The sequence below is a fragment of the Sciurus vulgaris genome (genome assembly GCF_902686455.1).
Source record: "Sciurus vulgaris genome assembly, chromosome: 8".
NCBI lineage: Eukaryota > Metazoa > Chordata > Mammalia > Rodentia > Sciuridae > Sciurus > Sciurus vulgaris.
The window spans coordinates 17780716-17800050 of record NC_136468.1 but is presented as its reverse complement, the minus strand read 5'-3'; the positions used below and the strand labels follow the sequence as shown (position 1 = coordinate 17800050).

Sequence of the window (19335 nt, the reverse complement as noted above, 5' to 3'; positions counted from 1 at the left end):
CCGGTATCTGTCCTGGGACGCTTGCCACATTTTATTGTAATCATATGGCAGGCAACTCAATTAGGTCTGTTCCTGGTGTGCTCACTTCCCCAGGGAAGAAACCTTAGCTTTCTGATCTCTGTAGCTTCAACATCCCACTGAGTATCTGGTATCTGAAATAAGCACTCAGTGTTCTTTGAAAGATGAAAAAAAAAAAAAATGAATTAAGTATAAATGGGTCACATGGTTTCATTTTGCTGGGGGGAAAAGCAGGAGGGAAATGGAACCTAATGAAAGGGAGCTACTAAAGGGTGAAAGAACTCAAGAAAGGAACATTCTGTAATTTCACACTCTCTGGCATTTGCTAAAGAGGAGCTAGTAGTTGGAGCATTTAGTGGGACTATTGGTGATTAATGAAATGTAGTTGTGTGTCTTTGTTCTTCAAGGAAGACTTTACCAGGAAATCTCTTAATTTTAAAGAATTTGTTAACTCATTAAGTGACACTATAGATTAGTGGAGAAATATATATATATATTTTTTTGGCTTGGTACTCTAGTAATGAGCCACTATAAAATTAATCATATGTGATGACAACAAAAAAAATTCAGAATTCTTCTAAGTATAAAACTGAAATTTGTCAGGGACACAGACATGAGTGGTATGTTGCAATCCATGCATTACACTGTCACCTCCGTGCATTTCCCCTCTCCCAGAAAAGTCACCAGAGAACTAGTGAGAAAGGATTACTTTAAGAAGGATTACTTCAAGCTGCTTCAAGAAGGCAATGTTTGCTTTGGGAACAGCAGAAAAAGAGGCGTCTCTGAAAGAAAAAATCCTCTATTAAAATAAAAAACAAAAACGAGTTGCTCTGAACTTAGAATGGTCAATCTGACAGTCAAAATAATCAGAGAATCTCAGTGCATGATAGCGGGGCTCCTGACTTTCATGAGGACCAAAGCAATGTTAACATGACTTTTAAGTATGTCTGAAAACAGCAAATAACAGTCTGAGTGGATAGAAGCTAAGCTATCATGGCTGTAACATAAAAAGAAGTAATGCACACTGATATACCTGCCCTTTCTCCATACTCCTTGCTCTTTAGACAAGACTCTGTTATCTGATTTTTAAAATAACACCCAGATTTAATAAATTTTTATTACACACGTTTTATCAGTTTTATTACATAAATGTTTTTATTGGAAAATCTATGACATGTAGCATTTAATATATGTGACATATAGATATGAAACATTGTCTGATTCATATTCAAGTTTCAAAGCTGCCCCCACAGTGCCTGCTGCAGCCCACGGAGCCTAGCATGGCAGTTCACCTACCGCAGCACACACTGCTGACGGGGAAATGAACAGCCCTTGAAGAGACAGGACAGACAAGTAAATGGAACCTAAACCTGACCTGTGATAGAGACATAATGAGGGCCACACGCATTTCTGTTGCTGACATTATCACTTCTTTGCTATCTATCACTGGAACCACTGACAATAATGATCACTGTGAGCCACTCACTCCTCCAACTCAAGTTCACTTAACATAGAAAGTAGAATCTGCCCTGGCAATAACCTTCAAATTAGAAATTAAATGTCATTGTCTTATTGATTTCCAACTGCTCCATTTTAAGCCCCAAGAAGTAGTGCTTCAGGTGTTCACCACTACACTAGACCTACAACATGTAACAGCTTCTGACAGTGAGCAAATGCAGAATAATTATTTCTCCTTTTTCATAAAGACATATAAGACCAGGATTGAAAATAAGATCATATAACTAAACATTAGGAATTGGTTTTCAATACCACCAAATATATTCTTCTTTCATTCATTCCACCAACCAACCATTTTGGGGTTTCAGAACACTTTGTGTTAGACCTGCAAACAAGATTGGCAACACTAAATTCCTAAGAAGGTACTGCCAGTGATCCGAAATAGACATGTCAAGTGTGGAATATACACATAGCTCCTGGGATTAAAACCAAGTGAAACCTCAAGAACTATAACAGAGTCATCAATAGTGAGATCCGGTGAGGGTGTAATTCATTCTGATGGTAAAACTAAGGAAGAAATCTTCGGAAAGCAATCGTTCCAGTGGGCCTTGAGAACCCTCATCAATGAAAGGCAGAAGACAGTAAGTGTTTAAGAGCAGGAATTTTGAATCCAGATTGCCTGAGTTTGAATCCCAGTCTGAGTTACTGACTTTGTGACCTTGAGCAAGTTGCTTAACCATTCTGTACATCAGATTCCCTGTACCTAACAGAGATGATGGAATCACGTTTGGCATAGTGTTGTTGTTAAGTTAGGTTATGTATGTAAAGCATCTGAAACATCCATAATGCTAGACAAGTATGTATGAGGTGGAGAAAAGAAAGGAGGACAAGACAGAAGAAGTAGTACCAAAAGATTCTGACATGAAATCCTAAAACATATCTTCCTTTCCTTTGCTTGGTATTGACAGAAAAAATTATATATATATATCCTGGAGTACATTAAGAACAAACTACTAAATGGGTCTATGAATACATTTTGCTCACCTAGTGACAGCTTGGGGCCACTGACCTTTCATTACAGTCAGAAATCTTCCCGTGCATACACTCAACCTCCATGCATAACATTAGGGGATCCATTCATAAACCAGGGCTGTGGGCACTCCCTTCAACTCCGCCCTGCCTGACCCCCACGCAATGGAAAGGTCTAATGGCCAAAAAAACAGTGCTTAGGATGGGATGCCATAGGACCCCATGCAACCCAAATGAAACCGCTAATCCTAAAGGATGGAGACGGAGAGCATGAAGGGGATCAAAGCTTCCATTTCAAATCCAAGAAGGGGGCCAGACAGCAATTGTGGGGAGGAGACGTCCTCAGCAGAGCAGCAGACCTGTGGAGGGAAAGGATGCCGCGGGTGGTGTGACCCTGAGGAGCTGGAGAGGTTGGGGACAAAATGTAAAAACGGAACGGCACTGTACTCACATGGAGAAGGAGCCGGGGGGAGCAGACACTCGCCTCAGGTCCGCAGCTTGCACCTGATGGATGCTAGAGGCGGCAGGGAATGAGCAGCGAAGACAGAGTCAGCAGGACAGCGTGGACAGACAAGGAACAAGCCGGGAGAGAAAGAGAGACACACAAAATTTAAACAGAAATTAAATGAGCGCATCACCAACAGTGATTGAAAGGAAAATCAAGCCAGTCATGGAAATCATCCAGAGAAGCTGGTGACAGCAACGAAGCTGACAGGACACATGGAGGAGCTGGTTCCAGGCAAGCCACAGACCGGAGCACAGCCAATGCAGGAGGGTGGGCTGCGGGCACAGGAGGTGTGGCCTTGGCCACCCCTGCTCCAGGTCATCCAGGACACCAAGGAGAGGAGGCACATACTTCCCCACAAGAGCCGCCAGCTGGCACCCCTTACTCCTCCTTGAGATTAGTAAACTACACTTCCATCTAGCTTTTTGATTCCCCAGGCTGTGCAGAAACACTAGCATCAGAAGACCTGGAATCATTCAACATGTATCCTCTACTCACAATAAAAGGGGACCAAAACACATTCTCTAGTATCATTATATCTGTGATCTTTAGATTTGTTAGGTTAGTGATCATTTTTGAGAAACACAGCAATGGAGATGGCACTATGAACTGCTCTGGGTGAGTCACTGATAGGACAGGCCCTGGGAATCCCAAGGGGAAAACCTGAGGGCCTCCCCAAAGAGCAGAGAAGAGACAAGTAAACCAGCGATTGCAACACTTCAATAAACAGCATGATGAAAGCAAGCAAGAGATGTGAGGGGGCAATGAACAGCTAGAACTAGAGAGAAGAGGATGCTTAGGGACAGGGATCCTTCTGGAGCCCAGGAAAAGAGGATGAAGAAGGCGATGGCTGGAAAGGTCTGTGAAGCTAAGAAACTGGGCTTTCCATTTCTAGAAAGACCATCTTAGCTGGTGCATTGGAAGAGACAGACTGTGTGAAGGGAAGCAACAGGGAGCACAGGTAACCAAGGGTACTGGGAATATTTCCTGCCATATAGAGAAAAATAAAATCAGTACTGTACATCAGATGCAAAGGAAGAAAAAAATATAAATATAAATATAAAAATTAGCAAGCTGAACGAAAGGAGAAAGCAAGTGTTTCTTTCCACCTGAAATGAATCCCAGAACATTTCAGCAATGTTGCCAGAGATAATTCACATGGCCTTGGAACTAAGGCTGTCTTACTAGAGTCCAAGACATGGGCCACAAATAGAAGGCAGATTTCAAAGAAAGTGGTAGCTGGTCTGCAGATGTACAAAAGTGGAGGTGACTGAGAGGACTCCAGGGGTCACTGTGAATGAGTAGAGGGGAGTTCCACTCACACACACATGGATGGAATAGGTTCATGTGGATGGCAAAAAGGAAAAGCAAAGGAAATAGACCTGAGTCCAGTTTTAGCATAAAATTTGAGAATGTGATGGGATACTAAGATACAGATATGAATTGAGATATTTGGGTATGAGTTTTCAATTTTTATGGAAAAAAATAAAAAACAAAATCAGGCTGAAGTCATGGGTCTAAGTCAGAGTCGAAGATGTAATCTCCCTGAGAAAGATCAGATTTGGGAGGAAGAGCCGGGTCACGTGGGGAGGTAGCAGTCCTGCAGGGAACCACAGCATTCACATTTCAAGCAGTCCCAGTTCCCCGCTGTGTGAAAGGTGCATTGCTTAAGATGACCTGAGCGGCTGGCCTTCCTGTATGGGGACACACACAGGTTTGTCAGCTAAGAGTCTAAAGACATTTTAGAGCAGTTCTCTTTTTCCTCTAGTAAGAAAGAAGACAGTGGAACAGAAAAAAAAAAAAAAAAAAAAGTGAAAAAAAAAAAAAAAAGAAGAAGAAAGGGAACAAGGAAGAAAGGAAAAAACCAAAGGTAGGCAGGAAGAAAGGAAGGCAGAAAACAAAGGAGTGAGAAGTCTTTCAAGTAACTCTTCGTTACATGGAAGGGTGAACTTCACACACAATGGCTAAGGCAGAGGAAAGCCTGCAGTGCCAGAGGTTGAAGGAAAGGTCTTAAAGGCAAGTCTGACCTTCAACTTGAAACTCCCTTTACTTGGAAATCCCGTGGAAAAGGCTAGATTTCCAAAACAATGACTTCTGGTGAAATAGAAGCCATCTAATTGCAAAGGGGGAATGAAGATCAAGGTGAAAGAAATCTGTTCAGTGAGCAAGTATTAACTCGTGACTAGGTTTTTGCTTTCTTTTGAAAATGTGCTATCTGTATTGATTTGCTTAAACTGTGGTGTTAAATAATAGTTCTCCATCAGTGTTAAAAAAATACTTTGTTTTTTAAAAATTATTTTTTAAGAAATGAAAAGCATGTTATTCCCATGCCTGGGGCTGTTTTGATGAAAACCCCATTGCCCCCTGGTGGGGAGAAAGTAGCTGCATTTTTTGAGGCCACTTCTTAAAGACCTGCTCAGTTAAGCACAAGAAATGACATCATGTGCACACCTGCCACAGGACAAAGAGAAAAAAAAAAAAAAAACTATTTGTATTTAATTTTTCATGTGAAGAAAACCCATGTGAACTCTAAACAATATGATTACAGAGCAAATTTTAATTCTTTCTTAACACAGGATAAGAGTTGATGGAAATGAAATACTTGAAAATGATTTCATGTCTGAGAAGGTTATAAAATATAGAAGGCTATAAAATATAGAGGCTCTGAGCTCTTTGCTTAAAGACAGTAAAGACATTTAGCTTCATGATCTCTTCTTAAGAGACTATCCACAAGTGACCCAACCACACAGGCTGTGGTATAACTTCAGATGTGGCTTTTCACTTATTAGTTCATAGATTTCTGCCAAACCAATGGCTCATGGCTTAACTGTAACATTTCTCAAGGAAATGTGGTGAACCAGGTACGACTGCAGACCTCCCACCGTTTCAAACATAGACACTCAGCAATTATATATTCCACCTAGAAAAAGGATAAAGCAGGGAGGACAAAAAGCATCAGGAATGGGCTAGGAGTTTCATCAGCTGCAAAATGTAAATAAAGCAAGAAACTTCATGGCACAACCGCTCTGCAAGATGAGCTGGGGGGCATTCCAGGGAAGTCCAGGCTCTGGGAGAGAAGGAAGGAGAGGACCTCTTGCCCAGCCTCGGACTCAGAAGCAGATGCCAACCGCAACACGTGCAGAACCCTGGCTGCCTGTTCCTGGACATCTGCCGCCCCCGGGAGGTTATGGGAGCCGTGGCACGGTGTTGGTGGTTATTCTAGGAACCTCTGTGTCGCCACAACTCTAGGAACATGTGGCAAAGCATGCCCTGGCTTTACAGGCACCACAAGGAAGCCAGCCATTCGGTACAAATAGGTAACCATGCATCACAGGCCACAAACAGGCAGAGTGCCTTGAGGGTCCCTCACTGTGACAGAGATTGGCTCAAGCTAAGCCCTGAAATGGCCTTAGGCATAGAGGCATGATACACAGAAGATACTTGAAAATTTGTGCCCCAAACCCCCTTCTTTCTCCATCCATTTTTCTAACTTCAGACAATTAAATCACCAATTGGATTAAGGCACATTTTAAAATGAATTCTAAGTTATTCTAAGGTATTGAGTCATTATTGCCTTACCTCAATTCAGTTTATCAAAACACCTAAAAAAAAAAAAAAAAAAAAGAGAGCCCAACAGGGATATCAGGTGTTTAAGAGTAGAAATAATGGGTCCGGTTAAGTCAGGATAGTAGAATGCTGCACAAAAAAGCAGAACTGAGCTGAAGCACCAGAGTCTGCAGGACCCAAATAGAAACATCAGGAAAGACACCATTCACCAACAGGCAGAAAGAGATGCAAAGTGAGTAGAGGCAAGCCACACACCAGCATGGCCAACCTCTGCTGCTGGAGAAACCAACACCCTCCCAGGGACCCAAGTAAAGAGCAGGCCAACAGCATGCCCCCAAAACACAAACCAACAAAACACTTTATGTGGATACACTGTATGACCCTAAAATTGCTCTTAATGATTTGTGCCAGTATGTGTGTGCATCCAAGCGGTCAGTGGAGAAGAATCACGTGTCTTACAGTAGTAAGTTCTAAAAGAAGGGTCAAGGTATCCTACGGTAAAGGAAAAAGGTCTGTGTTCCAAGGAGAGACACAGGGATTGCTGAGTTTCCTGGACTTCTATTCCCTTCCCATCAGTGTGGTCACAGACCATGCACATGCTCTGCCACCTGTCTGTCAAGGTCTTCGTGGGAACCCAGGTAGGCAGGGAGCAGACTCACTCATTGAGTAAAGGCATGGAGGTTCTCCTCTTGCTCTTCTGTACCATGTTGGCCTGATTCCTCAAGGAGATGCGAATCATGGCAGGGGCCAGCCTACAGGGCTCACCGTCCACTTGCATGGGGATGGACTTGTAAGTCAGAAGCATGACCTCACGACACTGGTGCAGCCTCTCTCCATGGCCCCCAACTTGCAGGGCAGCCTGTCAAAAGAAGTTGAAAGGGAGCCGGAAGTTATTGTGACTTAAGAGAACTACAGACTCCACGTCCAAAGGGGCTTTCATAAACATAGTAAAATTCATTAGCCATCAGCATAAGATGATGACTATTAATCAACTAAATATTCAAAGCTCTTGATGGGTTTATCATCATTTCCACTGACAACCACTCTTTATTTTATGTATTTTAAATCTAAATTTAACCATACTATTTTAATACAAAAGCTTTTCTTTGTATTAATCTATTTGTATTAAATAACCAATGTAAGTAGTACAAAAAGGATATAAAGAAGCTGAAGTACACAGCAACTAATTTCTAAATTATGTTTATCTAATTCTTAATTGTGCAGTCGATCCTTGGTTATTTTTCAAACATGGGCAGGTTTTTTCCTTTGCATGTTAACCTTCCTCAAACTATTTCTAATCTGGGTAAGGTAAATGGAATGCAAAATAATATCAATTACTCAATTAAAAGCATTCTAGAGAGTAGAACAGCTTTGAGGATCAAAATCAAACATCATGAGAGTTCAGTTCACCTTGGTGGCCAAAGAATGGAAAGTCAAAGCAAAACTTCCCTGAGTGAAAAAATATGCAGTTCTTATCATGTATCCTTGCAGGGATGAAAATCATGCAATTTTGGTGCATGATATGCATAGAGTACACAAATTTTATTACGCAGCTTAATGAATATTTACATACAGTTAACATAAACCTTTATCTGGATCAAGCTTTAAAAATCTTATGACAACCAAGAGGTTTCCACATGCCCCTTCCCGCTCATCATGGTTCTCCTACCACCCAAGTGACAACCACTAGTGATTTCTATGACTATGGGTTCATTTTGCCTGAGTTCGGACTTCATAAAAAAGAAATCACATAGTCTCTATTCCTATGTCTGACATCTTTTGCTCATTTTTATGTCTGACTGACATCCAGCAAATTGCACTTATTCCCGATGCTTCTGCAGGTGGACATTTGGTTGTTTCTGGTACACATATTTTGATGGACATATACACTCTTAGGTACTTAGAAAGGAGTAGAACTTCTGTGGTATTAGTTTAGGTGAATGTTTAACTTTAAAAGATACTGGCGAATCTTTTTTCTATTAATTTATAATGAAGTAAATATTTAAAAGTAATCAAACACGCTAGCACAAAATCGAAGGGAGTGACTTTTGGGAAAAGGAAAGCATGCATTTTATCAGCATGTTGCCACATGACTCTTTATGAAAAGAGGGAGAAAATCTTGTTAATTGAGATTTCAGTGAAGCCAATTTGCATTTTTTTGACTGCCAGATATTTGTCTTTATCTGATGTTTTGAATGAATTTTGCATTAATCTAAACAATAGAAAAATGACTATAAATGCAAAGAGAAGGAAAAGAAAGCAACAAAAAGAAGTAAAATAAAATAGAAGAAAAACTGAAACACAGCTTACTGGACACCTTTGATGCTGCACTCCACTGAACAGAGGACTTTACCCACACTTTTATTCCATTAGTGGGAGACCAAGTGAGCAAGGGGAATGCAGTGGGAGACCTGAACTTCACTTTGGCCTTTCCCCTGATCCTCCACTATTGGCTGGCAGTTTTTTTGACTACTTAAGCTGTGATTTGAACCACTCTCTCTTCTAATAAAATTCCTTTGCCTTTCTGTACTTTTCAGCCCAATATTTACCTGATATTACCAATTTCATCCACTAGAGGAAATAGAGGAAATATCATTACGTGTGTGTGTGTGTGTGTGTGTGTGTGTGTGTGTGTGTATTTTTTTTCCAGTCTTGACTAGGCTGAATGACAGCTAAAAATGCAAAACCTGCCAGTTAAGAACTTATTCCTCTGAGGTTAACAGGACTAAAAGGTGCTTCAACACCTTCCACCTCCTGGAAATCAGGGGCATACACAGCACTGTAGAGTACTTTGGAGCCATCTTTTCAAACTCAAAAATAGGACAACAGCGTAAATGAATTGAGTACTCCTTATCCACCGTGCTTGGGACCCCAAGTGTTTCAGACTTTTGTTCAGAATTTAGAATACTTGGATAAACATAATGAGATATCTTTAGGATGAGATTCAAGTCATTCATCTCTCACCAAGTGTACTCCTTATTATATTCACAGCCTGAAGGTAATTTTAAGTGTTATTTTTGGTGTGCCCACCTTTTGACTTTGGGCCCATGAGATTAGATATGAAATTTTCTGCTTGTTGATGCTCAAAAAGTTTTGAATTTCACAGCATGTCCCACTTTGAACTTTTAGATTAGGGATGCTCAAGGTGTTCTATAAACAAGCAGAGTTAAATTATTATCAGTGCCAGCTCTCTGAGCACACCAGCATCTACCCAAAATCACTGTAAGCTCACAAGAAGAACTACCGCCATCAGCTTTTCAGAGTTAAGACATTTCTACTACTATAAAATAGACATATTAAATTATTTTTGGAACAAATTTAGGGCATACATAATTTTTTTTTACATAATTTTTAAAATACTGATTAGCAAAATGTATTTTTCATCTCTCAGAGTGGTCTAGGCTTAGTTAGCATCCTATAAAGTTACAGGCCCTGTTACGGTTTGGATGTGAGGTGTACCCCAGTAGTTCACCTGTGAGACAATGCAAGAAAGTTCAGAGGAGAAATGATCGGGTTATGAGGGTCTTAATCCAATCAGTGAATTAATCCCCTAAAAGGGATTAACTGAGCAGTTACTGAAGGCGGGCAGGGTGTGGCTGGAGGAGGTGGGTCACAGGGGATGTTCCTTTAGGGTATATATTTTGTATCTGGTGAGTGAAGTCTCTCTTTGCTTTTAGATCATCATATGAACTGCTTGCCTCCACCACACTCTTCTGCCACGATGTTCAGCCTCAATCATGCCTTGAAGAATGGGGCCTGCTCTCTATGGACTGAGAATTCTGAAACCATTGAGCCTTCAAATAAACTTTTCCCCACCTAAAATTGCTCTCGTCAGGTCTTTTAGTCACAGCAGTGAAAAGGCTGACTAAAACAGGCCCCAAGAGCCATACACATCCCATGATTTCCCAGGATGAATCATTTAGCAATAATAAGACATTGTTTTATTAAGAATGCAATTAACTACTGAACGTTGTATGTGCTATTCTTGTGAACATTTCAAGTATTGCCTTTCTAGACAGGAAGACTATGACAGTTCCTGAATAAGTGTATCTCTTGTCACTTAATGCCCTAGGTGACGTTTTTGCTCCATAGCTACGATTCAGGATTCTGTCTTCACTATGCTCCTCTCTGGATTATTTTCTTCTTCTCCCCTCAAGACGACTTCTCACCTACTCAAGTCCTTATTCTACCTGCTGTCAGATGGCATGGGGGCAACCTTTGTGTCATAAAGCAATAGCAAATCTTTCTACCCTCTTTCTTCACCCCTGCTGCCAGCCCTGCCCATCAACCAGCCTCATCCCTGAGGAGGATGCTTAAGGCAGAAGCCAGCAGCCAGCAGAGCAGGCAACAGAGATCATCAGCAATACTAGAAGTTATTGTCTTTTACCAAACTTTCAAACAAAGCTTATGCCAGACTAAACAAGAAAAACTAAACAAGAAAAATTTTAAAAATTAAAACAACAAATATTATTCCTCACTTCACATATTATCACAATAAGATTCCTTCAAAAGGTATTTGATATTTAATTTTAATTTCATTGAATTTTTATCTTAATTTGGGAAAACTACTATCAGTATACTATTGAACTGTCCTATGCATAAATATGTTATAGCTTTCCACTTATTTAAGTCTTCTCTTATATCCTTCAATAAAATTTTAAAGCTTTCTATATAAAAGCTTCATGCATCTATTGATTTTTACTAATATTATAAATGTCATATTATTTGTTGAGATATTGCTAGATTGGTCAAAGACTTGATTTCTTTTTAACCGTATAGGGTATCAGCCATCTTTCTCATGAGTTGTAATAGTTCTTTGTAAATATTCTTGGAATTCTATAGATGGGATGATATCAGTGGAAATACTAGAAAGTTTGCAATTTTTTTCTTCTAATTTCATTCCCTTGGCTTATTTGATTGGTCAGGCCTCCAATGTTGGGTTGAAACCTTTTTGAAGAAAGACCAATCTTTCTAGAAGTTAGAAGAATTCTACCAACAGCAGATTGTCTTTAGACTCAAGCTTCAACAGCAAGTCTTCCTTGGGTCTCTAGCCTGACAGTCCACCTAATTTCTCTAATTCTCTCTCTCTCTCTCTCAACACACACACATTCATGCACTTGTGCGCCTAAGTTATTGGCTATTTCTCTGGAGAACCGTTAAGTAATACACTTGTGGCACGTGTTCCATTATTAATTGTGAAGAACAAAGATCCACAAGTAACAGAATAGTTTCAAAGGAGAAAAAGAGCAATAGATGGTAAACCACTCTTATTTATACAATATTTTAAAGATACACTATTAAAATAGTGTAAGTGAATAGAGAGACCACAATAGGCTTATATATGTAAGACTATGGAATTTGTTGATGTGGCATTACAAATTATTGAAGGAATGATGGCTAAGTTAACCAAGGGTACTGGGAATATTTCCTGCCATATAGAGAAAAATAAAATCAGTACTGTATATCAGATGCAAAGGAAGCAAAAAATCTATAAATATAAAAATTAGCAAGTTGAACGAAAGGAGAAAGCAAGTGTTTCTTTCCACCTAAAATAGTTTGGCTCTCAAAAGTGATCCAAAGGCCTTTATGTTAGACTTAGTCCACATCCCATGACACTATTGGTGGATAGTGGAACCTTTAAAAGGTGAAGCCTAGTGAGAGAAAGTTAGGTCATTAGGGACCCGCCCTTGAAAAAATATTGGGACCACACCCCTGTTCTTCCTCTCTCTTTCATTTCCATCCATGATGTAAGGATTTTCTCCATAGTATGCTGCTTGCCACAGGCACAAATGCAATGGTGCAAGTGACCACAGACTGAATTTTAGAAAACTATGAACCACAATAAACTTTTTTTTTTATAAGTTAATTATCTCAGGTATTTTGTCACAGGAGAGGAAAGGTAACACACCACCACTCTCCTTTTTCAAGCAATGTCTCTAGCAGTGGCAGATTATTTTTTGTGCTTTCATTTCCTACAGGAAGCACTCTCTTCAGGTCTCTTCTATCTCTGTGGCCCCAGATGTACACATAACCCCCAACTGGTTCCATCTCTCACAAAGTGATTCCCGTCTGTAGAATTCTAACTTCTGCCTTACAATCATCATGGCACAGCTGATCAACATGCTTCTCTAGTGGCTACTTTTCCAAAGTTCCACCTCTTTCTTGTAGCCTGGGCTCCTTGGAATTATAACACCATCTTCTCCCTTTCTATCTCTAGTACTAGAAGTGATAGACTTTCTACAATTGCTCATCTATGAACTACTAATCTTAAGGCTGCCCTCTATACAGTTTTTCTAACATCCCATGACTTGCCTCCTATATTAAATAGCCTCAATGGAACTATCTCAAATGATCTTTTTCCTCTCAAACATACTATACAAGTTACAAAGATGAGAAATGTTACATAGCTCATTTGCATTGTAAATCCAGCACCCTTTCCCACTGGGATTCTTATTCAATACAACAGATCCCAGAAATTACCTATGTCAGTTCATGACAGACCAAACAAAAAAACAAAAAATCAAAAGAAGAAGAAGAAGAAGAAGCCATAAAAGGGACCATTCCTTTTTATATCCATTATAAGCCATTAGCCTGGGATTCAGTGGTGCAATTTGGAAAAATAATTCAACTCTGTGCTTTAAGGCTACTTAAAACAGATAATCATTCCTTCAAAACCTGAAACATCCTGAAATAGGATAGTGACAATATAAACAATATATCCAGGAATCATGGGATAAAATAGACAGGTACAAATCTGGGAGGAAACCTATCTTATTAAATTTTTTTAACGCATGACTAGTAGTGTTTGCCTCTTACAGTAAGTAGACTTACCTTTTTGTGTCTTGTAAAGCAAGAAGTGGAAAACTAAATAAAACATAATCTTAAAGCAGTACATACAAGATAGCAATAAAACATAATTTAGACTGCATTAAGGACTCATTTGTATATAATCTATAGAATTAGAAATGAAAAGAAGAAAATGTGATCCATAATGGAGAAGAAAAATGAAAGCATCACAGGGTGGACTTAAGAGCAGTGAGCACTGAAGTGAAGAGGGCCGCCGAAGACGGAAACAGGGCAATGGAAACCACCGATCCCAAAAACAGATATGGAAATGTCTTATTTCATGAGCTGTGAGACAATAATAAACAACCTAAAATACATGTATTTGAATACCAGAAGGAAGGGGAAAGGAGTGTAGAGCAGAATATACATATACGTGGAAAACAATTCCAAATGTGTTGGGGAAAAAAAATCAATCTTCAAATCCAAGAAGATTAAAAAACCTAAAACAGAGTAAATACATAGAAAACCACTGTGATGGGCAGAATAATTCCCTAAATCACAATTACAAAAACATAAAAGGTGCCTACATTCTTACTCCCAGAAATCATGAAAACCTTACACAATACAAGAGCCTTTTCTGAATAAACTAAGGATGTAGACATAAGGAGATTATCCTGAATGGTCTAAGAGGGCCCAGTGCAATCTCAGAGGTCCTGATAGGAGACAGGTGGGGAAAGAGTCAAAGTCAGAGAAGCCGAGAAGACATCAGAATAAAATACGGGGCCACAAGCCAGAGAAGGATGGAGAAGACCAGAACGTGTTTCACCCACAGATCTCCAGAAGTTACACAGCTCTACCAACAACCTGTTTTAGACTTAGGAACTTCATAAGTGTAAAATAAATCCGCATTATCTTAAGCCACTATTTGTGGTAGTTTGTTACAGAGGTAATAAGAAAGTGATACAACCACAAAGAGGCCTAAATTAAATTAAAGATAAAAAGACAATCTCAAAAACACAGGAAAAAAGACATTCTACTCAGGGGAATAAAGATATGAACGAGAGTAGACTTTTTTATTTTCAAAAAATATGGAGGATAGAAGAAAATGAAACGACATAATTAAGGTGCTAGAACAAGTAAACTAGCAAACAAACATGTCAATTCAGAATTTTATCTCTAAAAAATTAAAATTTAATAAATGACGGTCAAATAAAAACATTTTCAAAAAATAAAGTTTGTAATTATCTGTTGCCTTCATTTTAAGAAATGCTGGAGGAATTCCTTCAAACAACAGAATGGAAACCTGGATTGACAGGAAGGAATGATGAATTCTGAAAGTGGTGAATATATGGGTAACAAAGGGTTATCAATTTTCTTTCATCTCAAGTTCTTTAAAAGACAGTCCATTACTTAAAGCAAAAATACTAATGTTAAATTGTGGGATTTACGTATGGCATGGAAAAAGAAAGTATATGAAAATTATTGAACAAGGAAAGTGGGAAAAATGCAATTAGGAGAAAAAGATGGATAACAAACTACTTGTATTAGGAATACAGGAGAGGATTCCATAGTCAGTAAAAAAAAGTAACAAAACATTAATTAAAAATTTTATGCCCATGGACTCAACAGGTAGATGAAATGAAAAAATCCCTAAATACTTTAACTGAATAAAATTGACTCAAGAAGAGATAGAGCTGGGCATGATGGCATGAGTCTGGCATGGAGCATTGAAAATTTTAAGGCAGTCTGAGCAGCACTGTGAGGATTCTTTCTTCAAAAAGAGGAGTGGTGGATGCAGCAGAATTGAAATCTGAATAATTCTATATCTATTCTTTTCTCAAAGAAATCTTAGAGCCAAATGGGTCACTGGGAAATTCTATGAAATATATAAGAAAAAAATAATACAAGTTTCCATAAATTCTTTCAGAAAAGAGAACTTCATTTCCTATTTCAATTCATGGAGCAAACAGAACTTAATACCAAAACTGAACAAAGAAAATAAATTTATTGCCCAATACATATCATAATTGTAGTCACAAAAATGCCTAATATTAGTAAATTTCATCTAAAAAATAAAAAATGATAGTACATCAAGACTAAGAGTGTTTTAGCCCAGAAATTCATGGTTAGTATAAGCCTTTCTAAAAATGAGTAGACTTTATGATTTACACAAAATAAAGGAGAAAATTACATGTCATTTTTGGAGATGCAAAAAAGCATTAGATAAAATACACTACACATCTGTGATGAAAAACTCTTAGGGAACTAGGAATAAATTAGAAATTTTTAAGGGATGAAGAATATTTATTTAAAAAATATGCCAACTAAATAACATTTTATGAGGAAATATAAATGCTTCTCCCTCTAATCAGGAACAAGACAAACATGTTAATTTTTACCAGTTTTATTCAACATCTTACTGAATGTACTGGCCAAGTCAATAAGACAATAAAAAAGAAATAAAAGTTGTGTAAGAAAATAGTAAGATTGTCCTTACCCACAAATAACATGTTGTATATACAGAAGAATCTAAGGAACCTACAAAAACTACCAGAACTCAAGAGAATTTAGGAAAGTTATAAGACAAGGTAAATAAATTAAATAAAGAATGAATAAACTAACAAATGCACATATATAAGTTATTTCTACTTACCAGCAATAATAAATGTGAAATTAAAAATACTATATAAAATTGCATCAAAAAGCATCAGATACTTAGGAATTAACAGAAGAGGTGCAGGAACCTGAAAATTACCCTGCTGAAAGGAGAAAATAATACCTAAATAAAGAAATATACCATGTTCATGGAATGGAACAATCAATATTGCTAATATCCTAATCTTCCTCAAGTTTAAAGGTTCAGTGCAATCCCAATTCAAATTGCAAGAGATTTCTGGTAGATATTGACAAATTATAAAATTGATATGCAGATGCAGAGGACCTATAATAACAAAAATTCTCTTAGAACTAAGTGAAATGAATCATATTACCAGACCGAAGACTAACTATAAAGCTAGAGTAGTTAGGACAGAGTGGTATTGGCATGAATATAGAAGAATATAGATTTCAGAAAAAGGTCCACACACACATTAGAGGGCAAAGGCACCAAGTTGATTCTATAGAAAAGGAAATTCATTCAACAAATAGTGCATAAAAGAACTAGATAAATACATTTTTAAAAATGAATGAGTAGCTATCTTACACAATATATAAAAATTAAATTTAGGGCAGGGTTATAGCTCAGGAGAAGAGCATTTGTCTAACACATGTGAGGCAGTGGTTTCAATTTTTGGCACCATACAAAAATAAATAAATAAAGTAAAGGCATTGTGTCTACCTACAGCTAATTTTTTTTAAAATTAATCTGAATGGAATCACTTACACATAAAAGCCAAAACAATAAATCTTTAGGAATAAAATACAGAATGCCTTCCTGACCTTTCTTGGAATAAGCAAATAATTTTTAAGAACTATGCAAGAATCTTTAACAGAAGTTAAGCCTACTTCATTAAACTGGAATTCATAAAAATGTTTTAAACATGTACTCATCAGAAGAAATCATAAGAATACAAAAAGAAAAGCACAAACTGAGAGAATATATTTGCAGTAAGTCAATCTGTCAAAAGACCTGTATTCAGAATAAGTCTCTGGCAATTGAAAGATAAACAGCCCATTAACATATATAAAGACACAAAGCTTGTTTAAAAAAAAAAGACTCAAGGGGTAACATTGTTGTCTTTACATTTTTGGTTATTTAGGACCTATTTGTTCTCATGTTTTAATAACATAATAAAACATGTATCATGTGTGAGGATGGAATCTTACTTTCTCCCTCCTTCTGTTTTGTCAGGGGCTCTGTTATAACAGCATTTATGTTTCTTCCATTAACACTTTTTCAGCACCTGTAGGACATTTAAGTCATTTGTCATCCAAGTACCCTGTCCACTGCTGTTGTACTCTGTACATTGGGAACAATATAAAATTTCTAAAAAGCAGTTTTAAAATTTTTATTAAGAGAGTTTTAAAACCTTTATGTCATCGAATCAGTAATTTATTTCCTGAGGATTTATCATAAGAAAATAATTTGAAATGTGTACAGAGGTTTCCAAATGATTATGTTAATTACAGGATTATTCATAACAACAAACATTAGAAACCTAAAAGTTTCATAACTGGTCAGTAGGTGACTATTTCTAGTTACCAGTTTCATATATATGAAACAATTTCATGTATACTTTAAAACATAAAGATAATGGGGGGGGGCAAGAATGGAGGAAGGAGGGACTTTATAGAGGGAAAAGAGGAGTGGGAGGGGTGGGGTGGAAGGAAAAAATAACAGAATGAATCAAACACCATTACCCTATGTGAATGTATGATTACACAAATGGTATGCCTCTACTTCATGTACAACCAGAGAAACAAGATGCATCCAATTTATTTACAATAAAAATAAATTTAAAAAAATAAAGCCATTGGAAGAAAATACATTAAAATACAGTCATTTTATGAATCATATGATTGTGACTGATATATTCACTGGTCCTAATATGAGGATTATCAAAATAAGCAAACATTAAGTGTTACATTTCTTTTCTAAAAAATTTAAAATATTATTTTACCTGGTAAAGATAAAACTTTGATCCTGGGAAGTTCCCCATGTATTTTTTCTCACTGAATAACCTTTTCCTTTCCTAATTCATAAATATAAAAGAACTTACACATTTTAATTTCAATTAACAAAAAGATGAATGTGCTTTCTTTAAAGTTTATAAGACTGAAATCTTGGATTTCATACTGAATAGCAAATTAGGCTCCCACTTCCTCAATCTGAATAATGCTTTGAACTGTCTTGAACAGTTTTAAATCACTTAGAAACAGACTTAACATGAAAGGACCTTCACAACTATAATGGCAGAAAATTGTGGCAGAAATAAATACAAATTACAATGCCTGATTATGGCCTGTGTAAAATCTATAAAGGTAATCAGGATACCGTACCCAGTGAAGAATCATCTTAATTAGTAGGAATGCATCTCAATCAATATAGTGAATTGAAGACTTCTGCTTTGAAGTTTGCAATTACAAGATAAAGAGTCTAAAAGAAATAGTCTTTTTTTTTTATTCTATTCCAGTAATTCTATTTTAAATTTGTCACCAAGAGCCACTCTGAATTTTCTGTTCTTTGGATTTTACTTAAGTTATAAGCAATCTACAAAAATATTAGTTTATTCCATGAGCTTGAAAGTACATAGCTTTTAATGACTTCAGACATGTCAAAATTCTAACAAAAATAATTTGCTTCTAAAAGACTTGACCTACTAGTTATGTTTTTAAATTATATGGCAACTGTTTTAAATACACAAAAATTTACACACACAACTCAAATAACTTCACTCTTCTGTTTATAAAATCATCTTACACAGATGCTTGAGTTCTCATGTAACTTGCCTTCTTTGAAATATAATCGATATAATAGTTTAAAGAAATGCAGAATTGAATGACTAAAAATAAGACCTTTTCATCCTGAATGAAAAGCAATGCAGAACTGTGAGGAATAAGGTTAGATGTGTGTGAAAATAGAGAAGTAGTTTCCAGTATTATTTAGAGAGTACAGGATGCTAAAGACCTTTCATCTTAAACTACATCCAACTCTGCTTTTCTGCAGTAGGATTTCCTATTTTGAAAGCGACTGGGAGTCACTAGAATTGGCGACCTATCACACATTGATGGTAGCAGGTGTGCATGTATTTCACTATTCATATCACATAAGGAATATGTAATTGATGTGATTTTGGTATTCCATTTTCAGTTCAACAACTCCCATCTACTATTATTTTTCTCTTTTTCCTACAAATGATAGGATGGAAGATGGTAGGAAGTTACAGGTCCCTAAAACCATCTCTCCAGCCTAGAGAGAGCTCCTGAGCTCTAACTATATATTTCCAATTGCCTGTTTTTATATTCCCTTATAC

General features: G+C 37.3%; 1 protein-coding gene across 3 annotated transcripts in view; it reads right to left on the bottom strand.

Moving 5' to 3' along the window:
- Positions 1-19335, bottom strand: part of DGKI (diacylglycerol kinase iota) — a 432523-nt gene that overhangs the window by 138311 nt on the left and 274877 nt on the right. For all 3 annotated transcript variants that reach the window (XM_079150095.1, XM_079150096.1, XM_079150097.1), the window contains one exon: positions 7237-7436. In XM_079150095.1, the coding sequence (XP_079006221.1) occupies positions 7237-7436 (200 nt within the window). The remainder of the gene's footprint in view (positions 1-7236; positions 7437-19335) is intronic.